The sequence below is a fragment of the Bufo gargarizans genome, chromosome 6, assembly GCF_014858855.1.
Source record: "Bufo gargarizans isolate SCDJY-AF-19 chromosome 6, ASM1485885v1, whole genome shotgun sequence".
NCBI classification, from domain to species: domain Eukaryota; kingdom Metazoa; phylum Chordata; class Amphibia; order Anura; family Bufonidae; genus Bufo; species Bufo gargarizans.
The window spans coordinates 378,049,014-378,064,439 of NC_058085.1; the positions used below are offsets into that span (position 1 = coordinate 378,049,014).

The 15,426-nt window shown below is 48.6% G+C and overlaps 1 protein-coding gene across 1 annotated transcript in view; it reads left to right on the top strand.

The window, feature by feature from the left end:
• Positions 1 to 316: 316 nt before the first annotated feature.
• GFRA1 (GDNF family receptor alpha 1) overlaps positions 317 to 15,426 on the top strand; it is a 162,558-nt gene continuing 147,448 nt past the window's right edge. Inside the window, exons 1-2 of the mRNA XM_044300273.1 lie at positions 317 to 539; positions 10,617 to 10,919. Of these exons, the coding sequence (XP_044156208.1) occupies positions 500 to 539; positions 10,617 to 10,919 (343 nt within the window). The 5' untranslated portion in view covers positions 317 to 499. The remainder of the gene's footprint in view (positions 540 to 10,616; positions 10,920 to 15,426) is intronic.

The window sequence follows — 15,426 nt, forward strand, 5'->3', positions numbered from 1 at the left end:
CTCTGCCCCCCACTATCCGGGGTCCAGTCTCTGCACACACACAGCAGAGCTCCTCTGCCCCCCACTATCCGGGGTCCAGTCTCTGCACACACACAGCAGAGCTCCTCTGCCCCCCACTATCCGGGGTCCAGTCTCTGCACACACAGCAGAGCTCCTCTGCCCCCCACTATCCGGGGTCCAGTCTCTGCACACACAGCAGAGCTCCTTTGCCCCCCACTATCCCGGGCTCTGTCTGTAGACCCGCCCATGACCCCGCCCCTCCCGCGCTGTCCCCGCCCCCGGTCCTGGCCGCTCCGCTCACTCCTCGGCTGCGCTCTCTGTGCTGTTGCAGCTCCGGCTTCTGCTCCTGGATTTGCAGGTTGGATTGTATCGGGGGTCGCACTGTGAGTGCTGCCTGGACCCTCCGGGCTCTTCCTTCTCTTTCTGAGGATAGGAACTTGTGGGATGTGGATGTTGTTACCTGCTGAGCCCGTCTGGGATCTGTGACCGAGCGGGGACCATGCTGGGTGTCACCCTGTACCTGCTGCTGCCTCTGATGGGTGAGTGTCAGTCTCTGTACCATGCATGTGTGTGGGCATCACCAGGGCAGGGACTGGGTGCAGGGGTCCTAGAATAAAGTCATCAGGGACTGGGTGCAGGGGTCCCAGAATGAAGTGATCAGGGCAGGGACTGGGTGCAGGGGGTCCCAGAATAAAGTCATCAGGGACTGGGTGCAGGGGTCCTAGAATGAAGTGATTAGGGCAGGGACTGGGTGCAGGGGGTCCTAGAATGAAGTGATCAGGGCAGGGACTGGGTGCAGGGGGTCCTAGAATAAAGTGATCAGGGCAGGGGTCCCAGAATGAAGTGATCAGGGCAGGGACTGGGTGCAGGGGGTCCCAGAATGAAGTGATCAGGGCAGGGACTGGGTGCAGGGGGTCCCAGAATGAAGTGATCAGGGCAGGGACTGGGTGCAGGGGGTCCCAGAATGAAGTGATCAGGGCAAGGACTGAGTGCAGGGGTCCTAGAATGAAGTGATCAGGGCAGGGACTGGGTGCAAGGGATCCTAGAATAAAGTCATCAGGGCAGGGACTGGGTGCAGGGGTCCCAGAATGAAGTGATCAGGGCAAGGACTGGGTGCAGGGGTCCTAGAATGAAGTGATCAGGGCAGGGACTGGGTGCAAGGGGTCCTAGAATAAAGTCATCAGGGCAGGGACTGGGTGCAGGGGGTCCCTGCAAAGGAGATGGTTTCACAAAGTCATCCCAGGTAGAGACTGGATGCGGAAAACCCAGGGATGAAGCTAAGGACTGGAGATCAGTGATCAGTACAGGGATCCTTATATAAAGTGATCAGGGGGAAGGGTTACAGGAGAACTATATATAAAGTGATCAGGGACTGTTTTAAGGGGATCCCTATATAATTGAATCAGCCCAGGGACTTGGAGCAGGAGATTGGATCGGACGAGGACTGGAGACCTGTGTGTAAAGTAATAGGCGCTGGAGACAGGAGATTCTTATATTGTCATAAGGGCGGCAACTGGGTGCAGGAGATCTGTGTATAAGTGATCGGCTCAAGGACCTGGTGCATGAGGTTCCTGTATAATGTTATTGGGACAAAGACTGGGTGCAGGAGATCCCTCCATGGGTTGATCAGGACTGGGTGCAGGAGATCCCTCCATGGGTTGATCAGGACTGGGTGCAGGAGATCCCTCCATGGGGTGATCAGGACTGGGTGCAGGAGATCCCTCCATGGGGTGATCAGGACTGGGTGCAGGAGATCCCTCCATGGGGTGATCAGGACTGGGTGCAGGAGATCCCTCCATGGGGTGATCAGGACTGGGTGCAGGAGATCCCTCCATGGGGTGATCAGGACTGGGTGCAGGAGATCCCTCCATGGGGTGATCAGGACTGGGTGCAGGAGATCCCTCCATGGGGTGATCAGGACTGGGTGCAGGAGATCCATCCATGGGGTGATCAGGAATGGGTGCAGGAGATCCCTCCATGGGGTGATCAGGACTGGGTGCAGGAGATCCCTCCATGGGGTGATCAGGACTGGGTGCAGGAGATCCCTCCATGGGGTGATCAGGACTGGGTGCAGGAGATCCCTCCATGGGGTGATAAGGACTGGGGGGGAGGGATCCCAGTGTATTGGTGGGGCACTGGGGGGATATGTTATTCTCCTCCTCTGGTCCTCAATATATGATGCAGGTTGTCGGGGGCCCAGGATCTTGGGCCCCTCGTCTCTTTATAACCCTTAATTCCGGCTGTATATTATCAAAGTCTGTTACTGGGGGCCCTTCCTGGGGTTCACTGTGGCCCCTGTGTATAATATGTACCCCGGATTAGTTGGATTCTTCCTGCAGGAGATTTTGCCGGTCAATTAGAAGTGATTCCAGTGCAGAATAAAACAACTGGTGGAAACTAAAGGCACAGATGATTCAGATTATATGCAGACTTGTCTCATCTCCAGATTATACGCAGACTTGTCTCATCTCCAAATTATACGCAGACTTGTCTCATCTCCAGATTATGCGCAGACTTGTCTCATCTCCAAATTATACGCAGACTTGTCTCATCTCCAGATTATACGCAGACTTGTCTCATCTCCAGATTATGCGCAGACTTGTCTCATCTCCAGATTATACGCAGACTTGTCTCCTCTTCAGATTATACGCAGACTTGTCTGGACTCCAGATTATACGCAGACTTGTCTCATCTCCAGATTATACGCAGACTTGTCTCGACTCCAGATTATACGCAGACTTGTCTCGACTCCAGATTATACGCAGACTTGTCTCATCTCCAGATTATACGCAGACTTGTCTCATCTCCAGATTATACGCAGACTTGTCTCCTCTTCAGATTATACGCAGACTTGTCTCGACTCCAGATTATACGCAGACTTGTCTCATCTCCAGATTATACGCAGACTTGTCTCAACTCCAGATTATACGCAGACTTGTCTCGACTCCAGATTATACGCAGACTTGTCTCATCTCCAGATTATACGCAGACTTGTCTCATCTCCAGATTATACGCAGACTTGTCTCGACTCCAGATTATACGCAGACTTGTCTCGACTCCAGATTATACGCAGACTTGTCTCATCTCCAGATTATATGCAGACTTGTCTCCTCTACAGATTATACGCAGACTTGTCTCCTCTACAGTTTATACGCAGACTTGTCTCATCTCCAGATTATACGCAGACTTGTCTCATCTCCAGATTATACGCAGACTTGTCTCCTCTACAGTTTATACGCAGACTTGTCTCATCTCCAGATTATACGCAGACTTGTCTCATCTCCAGATTATACGCAGACTTGTCTCCTCTACAGATTATATGCAGACTTGTCTCCTCTACAGATTATACGCAGACTTGTCTCGATTCCAGATTATACGCAGACTTGTCTCCACTCCAGATTATACACAGATTTGTCTCAACTCCAGATTATACGCAGACTTGTCTCATCTCCAGATTATACGCAGACTTGTCTCGACTCCAGATTATACGCAGACTCGTCTCAACTCCAGATTATACGCAGACTTGTCTCTACTCCAGATTATACGCAGACTTGTCTCATCTCCAGATTATACGCAGACTCGTCTCCTCTCCAGATTATACGCAGACTTGTCTCATCTCCAGATTATACGCAGACTTGTCTCCTCTACAGATTATATGCAGACTTGTCTCCTCTACAGATTATACGCAGACTTGTCTCGATTCCAGATTATACGCAGACTTGTCTCCACTCCAGATTATACACAGATTTGTCTCAACTCCAGATTATACGCAGACTTGTCTCATCTCCAGATTATACGCAGACTTGTCTCGACTCCAGATTATACGCAGACTCGTCTCAACTCCAGATTATACGCAGACTTGTCTCTACTCCAGATTATACGCAGACTTGTCTCATCTCCAGATTATACGCAGACTCGTCTCCTCTCCAGATTATACGCAGACTTGTCTCATCTCCAGATTATACGCAGACTTGTCTCATCTCCAGATTATACGCAGACTTGTCTCAACTCCAGATTATACGCAGACTCGTCTCATCTCCAAATTATACGCAGAATTGTCTCATCTCCAGATTATACGCAGACTCATCTCAACCCCAGATTATACTCAGACTTGTCTCATCTCCAGATTATACGCAGACTCGTCTCAACTCCAGATAATACGCAGACGTGTCTCATCTCCAGATTATACGCAGACTTGTCTCATCTCCAGATTATACGCAGACTTGTCTCGACTCCAGATTATACGCAGACTTGTCTCATCTCCAGATTATACGCAGACTCGTCTCAACTCCAGATAATACGCAGACGTGTCTCATCTCCAGATTATACGCAGACTTGTCTCATCTCCAGATTATACGCAGACTTGTCTCATCTCCAGATTATACGCAGACTCGTCTCAACTCCAGATTATACGCAGACTCGTCTCAACTCCAGATTATACGCAGACTCGTCTCAACTCCAGATAATACGCAGACTCGTCTCAACTCCAGATAATACGCAGACTCGTCTCATCTCCAGATTATACGCAGACTCGTCTCCTCTCCAGATTATACTCAGACTTGTCGCATCTACTGACTGTTCACATTCACACTAATGTGGATTACTCCAGGATAATAGACACGCATAGATTTGTCTCTGTATTGTGGATGCAACGGGACAAATTATGCAATGTTCTGCAGGGAGTCTACAAATTCCTGCAGCTGTGGCCCCTAGATCTGGCTCCAATGTGGGAGGTTTTCTGGATCTGCTGAGGTTAGGGCCCTGTTCAGTCATGCTACATTGTAACCGCGGCGGCTTTATTTTGATGTCCATACAAGATATCCCAGAGGCCCCCCACCCCACCCCCCTCCAGCAGAGGAGGTGGAGGGTGACCCCAGTCCCGCGGCAGAGGAGGTGCAGGGTGACCCCAGCAGAGGAGGTGAAGGTGACGCCAGCCCCCCATATTCATGCTGCAGACAGGGAGACCTTGTGGAGCTTGGTGTATTTACCCAGCGCCATCTGCTCCTTTCTGCTCCGCACTGTGGGGACTGCACACTGATTAATGGGGCTTCTCTGCTGGACTTGGCAGGGTTCGGGCAGTGTCTGGGTTACAAGTATGGCTTCTTGTACTGAGAAAAGTCACTGGCTTCCTTCCTGGCTTCTGTGCAGCTTTCTGTGGGGGTGGGGGGCTTAATTGGCTAATTGTGGGGCAGTGCCCTCCACATGTACAGGGGAGATGACAGCATGCTCTGCAATGTGTATGGTAGGTGCAGTGAGTAGAGGGTCCTGCAAGGGTCCTTCTACTGTCTCTGCCTGCCACTAGTGACTCTGTGGCCCCTGCCCATCGTCTTTTCCTTTATCGAGGGTTATTTATTGGGTTCCCTCTGCACTGTGCCCTGCTCCTCAGCTCCTGTAGCCTCCTGGTTCTTGTGGTGGACATGGTGTCTTGAGTAATATCCTCTTACTTTGGGTCACAGAGGAAACATTTAAGTAAAACATGTTTTCTCTGATCACAACGTCATTTCCATATTGATATCTGCCAATGTCTGAAAAAGGCGAATGTTCTTGTGTTATGAGCCGGTGGTGTCCTGCCATCTGAAAGGAACTGGAGTTACACGTCAAAGTCTAAAATGTGGGGATGGGGCTCTAAAAAGAGGGCATAAAGCCTTGTGAGAGAGGCCCACAACACATCACTGGAGAATTATCCTCTGGAGATGGAGGCGTCCACTGGTAATGAAGTGTCTAGAGACTGGAGACGTCCACTATATCGCTGAAAAATGGAGAAGACTGATGATGGAGGCCAAGGAGCAAATGGTTCTTAGAGTATAGAGGCAGCATCTTAGAAGTGAGTATATAGAAGATTGGAGGCTCTATTATAAAATGTGTCTCTAGGGCAATGGATACCATGCCGCTAATGGAGGAATGGAGGCCACCAGTCTTGGAGGCTCAGGACAGTGAAGCAGATCACTGGGAAATGTCTTTGGGGATGTGGAGGATACCTCAGGACTATGAAGGAGATCACTGAAAAATGTCTCTGAGACCATGGAATACTGTGATCAGGGGCGAATGTGGAGGCCATCATGGGTGACTTATGTCTTTGAAGGACACCACACGTCTCTGGAAACGTGGAGAGCAGTGGGAATATGGTCAGCATCACTGGTGAATGGGGTCCTGGCAAAGGGAGGACTTCACTTTGAAATGAAGCTCTGCAGTATGGAGGACCCGCACAGATATAACAATGTTCGGGAGGATGGACGGGTAGAGAGGTCAGGCCACTAGTTAGTACTGTAGGGATATGGTCTCTGCCAATATGGAAGAATAAATGTCTGGGCAGATGGAGGACACCGCTGGAAATGTCTGATGGAGGACACTTCTGGAAATTTCTCTCGTCACATGGAGGACACCACTGGACATGTCTCTCAGCAAATGGAGGACACCCCTGGACATGCCTCTAACAGATGGAGGGAACCCCTGGACATGCCTTTAGCAGATGGAGGGAACCCCTGGACATGCCTCTAGCAGATGGAGGACACTACTGGACATGTCTCTCAGCAAATGGAGGACACCCCTGGACATGCCTCTAGCAGATCGAGGGCACCCCTGGACATGCCTCTAGCAGATGGAGGGCACCCCTGGACATGCCTTTAGCAGATGGAGGGCACCCTGGACATGCCTCTAGCAGATGGAGGGCACCCCTGGACATGCCTCTAGCAGATGGAGGGCACCCCTGGACATGCCTCTAGCAGATGGAGGGCACCCCTGGACATGCCTCTAGCAGATGGAGGGCACCCCTGGACATGCCTCTAGCAGATGGAGGGCACCCCTGGACATGCCTCTAGCAGATGGAGGACACCACTGGACATGCCTCTAGCAGATGGAGGGCACCCCTGGACATGCCTCTAGCAGATGGAGGGCACCCCTGGACATGCCTCTAACAGATAGAGGGAACCCTTGGACATGCCTTTAGCAGATGGATGGAACCCCTGGACATGCCTCTAGCAGATGGAGGACACCACTGGACATGTCTCTCAGCAAATGGAGGACACCCCTGGACATGCCTCTAGCAGATGGAGGACACCCCTGGACATGCCTCTAGCAGATGGAGGGCACCCCTGGACATGCCTCTAGCAGATGGAGGGCACCCCTGGACATGCCTCTAGCAGATGGAGGGCACCCCTGGACATGCCTCTAGCAGATGGAGGGCACCCCTGGACATGCCTCTAGCAGATGGAGGGCACCCCTGGACATGCCTCTAGCAGATGGAGGGCACCCCTGGACATGCCTCTAGCAGATGGAGGGCACCCCTGGACATGCCTCTAGCAGATGGAGGGCACCCCTGGACATGCCTCTAGCAGATGGAGGGCACCCCTGGACATGCCTCTAGCAGATGGAGGGCACCCCTGGACATGCCTCTAGCAGATGGAGGGCACCCCTGGACATGCCTCTAGCAGATGGAGGGCACCCCTGGACATGCCTCTAGCAGATGGAGGGCACCCCTGGACATGCCTCTAGCAGATGGAGGGCACCCCTGGACATGCCTCTAGCAGATGGAGGGCACCCCTGGAAATGTCTGACCACTGATGGTGAAGGTTCCTGGGAAGAAGTCTTTGAAAGTTAGTGGTTGGCCATTGTCTCCTGGAATCCATCCCTCACCCGACAGATCAGTCTCTGAGCAGATGGGGGATATAACTGATTTGGGGGACTCTTCCAAGATTTTTCTGCCGTCTTTATCTCGGCAGCACGTGTCCATGGGGTTTTAGGTGTTGTAGTTCTATGTCAGGAGACCCCCTTCCTGGGTCAGTCTCCATTTCTGTGAGGTCCCCGATATATGTGATACAGCTGGACTCTGGTTAGATGTTGTCCTCTCATCCTGTCTTAGACGTTCTGCAGCTGCTCCCATCATAGACAGGGGAACATGCGCCCCCCCCCCCCCCCCCCAATCCCAGATGTCGCCTCCATGTACAGGATCTCAGGCTGAATGTCTTCTCCTTTCTGATTATTTAATTTCTTGCAGCCAGAGGGCGCTGTAGACCAGGGGGAGGCCATCAGGTCCGATTAGCAGATGTTATTTGGGGTCTTTTTATTCTTTTTGGAAATGACCTCTATTGTATTATTGGCAGTGGGAGGATTATTTACCGCAAAGTTACAGAGGGGGCAACCCCAGTATACAAACACGTACGTGGCATCCAGGATGATGGGAGTGATAGACTGTGGGATAGGGATATTAAATGTAACCTCTGGGGACACAGATAATGAGAGTGATACATTGTATATGTGCTAGGCAGGGTGGATTGTGAGCTTATGGTGTCTGGGATGATGGGAAAGATACATTGTGTGTGAGGCAGAGGTTTTAGATGATGTGCTCTGTCAGACAGGGAGGATGGGAGTGATACATTGGGTGTGAGGCAGGGGTTTTGGATTATGAGCTCCGTCAGACAGGGATGATGGGAGTGATACATTGGGTGTGAGGCAGAGGTTTTAGATGATGTGCTCTGTCAGACAGGGAGGATGGGAGTGATACATTGGGTGTGAGGCAAGGGTTTTGGATTTTGAGCTCCGTCAGACAGGGATGATGGGAGTGATAGATTGTGATTTGGATTATGAGGATGGGGCTCCTCCTGTGACTGATTTCTGGGGCCTGAATGAGATGAGGTTGTGTTGAGTCTTCTCAGGTTAACGTCCCGAAGGACCCGACTACTTTAGAACAATAGGGACTTGTGTGGGGTCCTCCACAAATCCCAGCGTACATCCCCTCGGATCCCTGACTGCCAGTCTTCTGTCCTCACCTCTGAGGTCATGACCAGTGGAGAATGGTTAATAGTCCTGATGAGGGTTGTAGTCCTTACTGCTCATTCTACATGATAAGGCTGTGACTCAGCAGAGTCCCTGGAATCTATGAGGTTCTTGGCAGGTGGACGCTGGAGATGACGCCATCATACACGGTGAGCTCATCAGATGGCCGTACACAGGGTCCTGTCATCTGATGACTTTGTGCCGTGTACACGGTGGTGACAGTGTTTGATGTGGTCACGTCTTGTGACTCGTGTGCCAAACAGGAAAGCACCGAAATCTGTGACGTGCGACATAACGCCCCTCACATGCATCTCCTGATCGAGAGGATAGAGCCCGGCGTTCCGACAGGTCACCAGTAAAGTGCCGTCCCTGTGTAATGGAAAACATGGAAACCTTCCAGTAGACTTCATTGTTACATTCTTCACTGTTTGAGATCTGTCACGGATGAGGTATAGGGGGAACCACCAAACTGACAACGCTAGGGAAAGGAAAAGGTCACCTCCTAGTAACCCTACTTCTGGCCCTGACTGGTAGAAATGCCCATACCCTGGAACCTGAGACCCTAGAGAGCTCTAAGAATATTGTCAGGGGCTGAGGCAACCTGGTCCTTCCCCGATGAAGGAACGGGTGTTTCCTTGAGGCCTAGTAACAGCAAGCAAGGAAGGGAAAACAAAACACAAATAAACGGGACACTTGACTTCTGTAGTGATGGATGAGGAGGAACACCAGTGACGACCTCGCGCCAGCTCTGCCAAACCCAAATGAAGCTACTTACCGTGCAGTCAGAAGGGTGGGGCAACACTAAGTAGGGTCGAGTAATGAGTACTAGGCTACACCTGAAACAGGGGATGAGGTCACAAACAAACACTGAATAAAGAGTAATCATAGAGGCTGTTAGATTCCTCCACGTTCCGCCAGTCTCCTTGATCTCCTGACATCTGTCACAGAAGGGACCGAGACAAGATCTCTGCTTACTGTCAGTGAATGGGGTCATTCTTGTTTACGAGTTTGTATCCAGTGTAGACAATCCTCTGAAGGGTAAACAAAGCAGTGCAAACCTCTCTCCTGCTGTGATAGTTTGTTACAATGTATCAGTGCAGCCTGGAAGTGATAGTACTTGTATGTCACCGTGAGAGCCATGGCCGCTGCCCCAGTGACATACTGGTCCCCGTTCCCAGGAAGTTTTGAAGTTGAGATGAGGTGGTATCTGAGATGATGGGAGTTGCAGTAAGTGTAATGTTCATCATATTGATAGATTTGGCGTCTATCGATGTAATTAGGGCTGGAGTCGTTACCGGAGTAAGAAACCGGCAATGCTTGGAGGAATAGCGAAATGCTTTTTGGGGTGAAGTGACCCTGGTGTATTAGTATCACTGCTGGTACCCCTGAAGAAGGAGGAATATCCAGCTTTAAGCAAATTTCTGTCTGTGAACACAATTTTTTTTATTTTTATCTTTTCTTAATTATCTTTATAACGGACAGAGCTGCTGTATTCTGATACACAGCTCCAAACTCCCTGCTTAGACACATTCTACCACCATTCTGATAGCATTCTGCCACCACTAGAGGGAGCTCATCAGCGCGCTGCAGACTACCCACGGCACTCAGTATACATTGAGCTCCCTCTAGTGGTGGTTGCACACAGAATTTGATAGTTCCAAAGATTGGCTTTTAACCTGGCAGGCGTTTTCTTCACACGCCGCGGTTCAGCCGCTCCAGTGTCCCCTGCAGTCCTCTTAATGTCCTTCTGTATGTGTGTCCTGCTGTTGCTGCTGAGTCTGCAGATGCTGGGACTCTCCCTACGACGGTAATAACGCTCTTTGTGTCTCTCTTTGCTGCCGTAGATGCCGTTCTGTCTGCTGAGTTGAGGCGACTGCCATCTGGGGACCGACTGGACTGTGTAAAAGCCAACGAGCAGTGCCTGAAAGAGGCTGAATGCAGCGCCAAATACAGGACTCTGCGCCAGTGCGTGGCCGGAAAAGAGACCAACTTCAGCAAAGTCACCGGCCTGGAGGCCAAAGACGAGTGCAAAAACGCCACCGAGGCGCTGAAACAAAAGTCCCTGTACAACTGCCGCTGTAAACGAGGAATGAAGAAGGAAAAGAACTGTCTGCGGATATACTGGAGCATGTACCAGATCCTGCAGGGTAGGTAGCCACCATGTCCTGCCCGCTGTGCCAATATATCATCAGCTAGGCAAGGGTGGGCCATAGCGTGGACTAGAGGGGGGCCTATCCACTAAGAACAAGGTACGAGGCGAGGGGCGCCTCATGCCTCAATGTCGTTAGCAGTTCCTAGTAAATTGCTAGGCCCTCGTGTGGCAGTGCAGTGCCTCATGCTGACCAGTAGGGGCTCTGTTATTGTTCCTATTTGGCTTCATTCTGCTTCAAAATTAACAACTGAAGTGGCCTTCAAAGGGTTAATTGTTCTACAGGAAGCTGCACGAGGGAGAAGAACTAGAAGCGGTTTATTTCAGGCGTTAGTATAGCATACCGCACGGGAGGGGTCAGCTGCTAGAGGATCCTCCCCTGAGGTTCGTGATGTCATGTGAACTGTGTGCAGGGACACACCCCCAATTACATATACTGCTCTGTGAGGGCCCCAGAGGCCAGTCCACCCCCGGCCCTGCGCTGTTACACCCTGAGGCTAGCCTATTCTGTGCCCATGACCTGCCGTTATATACTGCTTATATCATGCACACTGCTTGTAAAGTATGATATATGTTATGTTGGTGTATTAGTCTCCTTATATGTGGTGTTATACTGGTTGTACGCTGTGGTACATATAGTGTGCATTACATACTGGACCAGCGTGACTTTATTATATAATGTGTACTGATCTGACCACGAGCTGGTGATTATATCATATAGCTGATTATAATATACTGCTCACATATAACAACTGGTCGCTGATACCTTATTATATACTGGATCTATGTGGTATTACTGGTCGCTGATACCTTATTATATACTGGATCTATGTGGTATAACTGATCGCTGATACCTTATTATATACTGGATCTATGTGGTATAACTGGTCGCTGATACCTTATTATATACTGGATCTATGTGGTATTACTGGTCGCTGATACCTTATTATATACTGGATCTATGTGGTATTATAACTGATCGCTGATACCTTATTATATGCTGGATCTATGTGGTATAACTGGTCGCTGATACCTTATTATATACTGGATCTATGTGGTATTACTGGTCGCTGATACCTTATTATATACTGGATCTATGTGGTATTATAACTGATCGCTGATACCTTATTATATGCTGGATCTATGTGGTATAACTGGTCGCTGATACCTTATTATATACTGGATCTATGTGGTATTACTGGTCGCTGATACCTTATTATATACTGGATCTATGTGGTATAACTGATCGCTGATACCTTATTATATACTGGATCTATGTGGTATAACTGGTCGCTGATACCTTATTATATACTGGATCTATGTGGTATAACTGGTCGCTGATACCTTATTATATACTGGATCTATGTGGTATAACTGGTCGCTGATACCTTATTATATACTGGATCTATGTGGTATAACTGGTCGCTGATACCTTATTATATACTGGATCTATGTGGTATAACTGGTCGCTGATACCTTATTATATACTGGATCTATGTGGTATAACTGGTCGCTGATACCTTATTATATACTGGATCTATGTGGTATAACTGGTCGCTGATACCTTATTATATACTGGATCTATGTGGTATAACTGGTCGCTGATACCTTATATACTGGATCTATGTGGTATAACTGGTCGCTGATACCTTATATATTGGATCTATGTGGTATAACTGATCGCTGATACCTTATTATATACTGGATCTATGTGGTATAACTGATCGCTGATACCTTATTATATACTGGATCTATGTGGTATAACTGGTCGCTGATACCTTATTATATACTGGATCTATGTGGTATAACTGGTCGCTGATACCTTATTATATACTGGATCTATGTGGTATAACTGGTCGCTGATACCTTATTATATACTGGATCTATGTGGTATAACTGGTCGCTGATACCTTATTATATACTGGATCTATGTGGTATAACTGGTCGCTGATACCTTATTATATACTGGATCTATGTGGTATAACTGGTCGCTGATACCTTATATATTGGATCTATGTGGTATAACTGGTCGCTGATACCTTATATACTGGATCTATGTGGTATAACTGATCGCTGATACCTTATATACTGGATCTATGTGGTATAACTGATCGCTGATACCTTATTATATACTGGATCTATGTGGTATAACTGATCGCTGATACCTTATTTTTTACTGCTTTTATGAAGGATTTGAGGTTTTCAGAGGAAACAGGAGCAGTATAGTGATCAAGTGCTGCCCCCGATCAGTGCGCTCACCGGGTGCTGGGTGTCTGCCTCAGAGGGGTCACCCATCGGGGGCTCAGTAACAGACCGGCTTCATTCATTGTCAATTAAGACGGATTGAAATGTTGAAGTCTGCGACGCTGATCCTGACCTCTGACCCTGCAGGCGGCTGCTGAATGTCAGGAGCATTGGGGCCCCCAGTGAATGCGCCTCACACATCACTGACATCAAGATGCCTATTCACCAAGCAGGGCCGAGGCCTCATGATTCAATTTGCCATGTGCTGCACGTGTAAGGTCTGGCCGTCCTGAGGAACAGATGGCTTTTACCCACCAGCACCCCAAAGACGACCCGTCCACCCCGATGTCACCCCGCAGCCAGGTCTCCCAGGAGTGAGTGCAGCTCTGGAGTATACTGCAGGATGTAACTCAGGATCAGTACAGGATAAGTAATGTATGTACACAGTGACTGCACCAGCAGAATAGTGAGTGCAGCTCTGGAGTATAATACAGGATGTAACCCAGGATCAGTACAGGATAAGTAATGTATGTACACAGTGACTGCACCAGCAGAATAGTGAGTGCAGCTCTGGAGTATAATACAGGATGTAACTCAGAATCAGTACAGGATAAGTAATGTATGTACACAGTGACTGCACCAGCAGAATAATGAGTGCAGCTCTGGAGTATAATACAGGATGTAACTCAGGATCAGTACAGGATAAGTAATGTATGTACACAGTGACTGCACCAGCAGAATAGTGAGTGCAGCTCTGGAGTATAATACACGATGTAACTCAGGATCAGTACAGGATAAGTAATGTATGTACACAGTGACTGCACCGGCAGAATAGTGAGTGCAGCTCTGGATTATAATACAGGATGGAACTCAGGATCAGTACAGGATAAGTAATGTATGTACACAGTGACTGCACCAGCAGAATAGTGAGTGCAGCTCTGGAGTATAATACAAGATGTAACTCAGGATCAGTACAGGATAAGTTATGTATGTACACAGTGACTGCACCAGCAGAATAGTGAGTGCAGCTCTGGAGTATAATACAGGATGTAACTCAGGATCAGTACAGGATAAGTAATGTATGTACACAGTGACTGTACCAGCAGAATAGTGAGTGCAGCTCTGGAGTATAATACAGGATGTAACTCAGGATCAGTACAGGATAAGTAATGTATGTACACAGTGACTGCACCAGCAGAATAGTGAGTGCAGCTCTGGAGTATAATACAGGATGTAACTCAGGATCAGTACAGGATAAGTAATGTATGTACACAGTGACTGCACCAGCAGAATAGTGAGTGCAGCTCTGGAGTATAATACAGGATGTAACTCAGGATCAGTACAGGATAAGTAATGTATGTACACAGTGACTGCACCAGCAGAATAATGAGTGCAGCTCTGGAGTATAATACAGGATGTAACTCAGGATCAGTACAGGATAAGTAATGTATGTACACAGTGACTGCACCAGCAGAATAGTGAGTGCAGCTCTGGAGTATAATACAGGATGTAACTCAGGATCAGTACAGGATAAGTAATGTATGTACACAGTGACTGAACCAGCAGAATAGTGAGTGCAGCTCTGGAGTATAATACAGGATGTAACTCAGGATCAGTACAGGATAAATAATGTATGTACACAGGGACTGCACCAGCAGAATAGTGAGTGCAGCTCTGGAGTATAATACAGGATGTAACTCAGGATCAGTACAGGATAAGTAATGTATGTACACAGTGACTGCACCAGCAGAATAGTGAGTGCAGCTCTGGAGTATAATACAGGATGTAACTCAGGATCAGTACAGGATAAGTAATGTATGTACACAGTGACTGCACCAGCAGAATAGTGAGTGCAGCTCTGGAGTATAATGCAGGATGTAACTCAGGATCAGTACAGGATAAGTAATGTATGTACACAGTGACTGCACCAGCAGAATAGTGAGTGCAGCTCTGGAGTATGATATGTGGTGTGAATATGCACTATTTTAGAGGATTGCAGGTGTCATCTTTTGTGAGGAATCGGTAATGATGACTAAAAGAAGCAGTTTTGCATCTGTGATTTTTCTAATAATTCCGTTGTGTATTAAGCTCCATTCACCTTGTTCCTGTTGGTGCTTGTGGTTCATCAGCAATGAAAGGAACAAGGTAAGTGTAGCCTCTGGGTTGGATGATGGCTGCCTTGTGGCCTGAGTTCTAGGCAAGTGGAGCTTTCTGCAACTTGTAGTTCTACAGCAGCTGAAGAATAGATGTTTGTCCTGAAA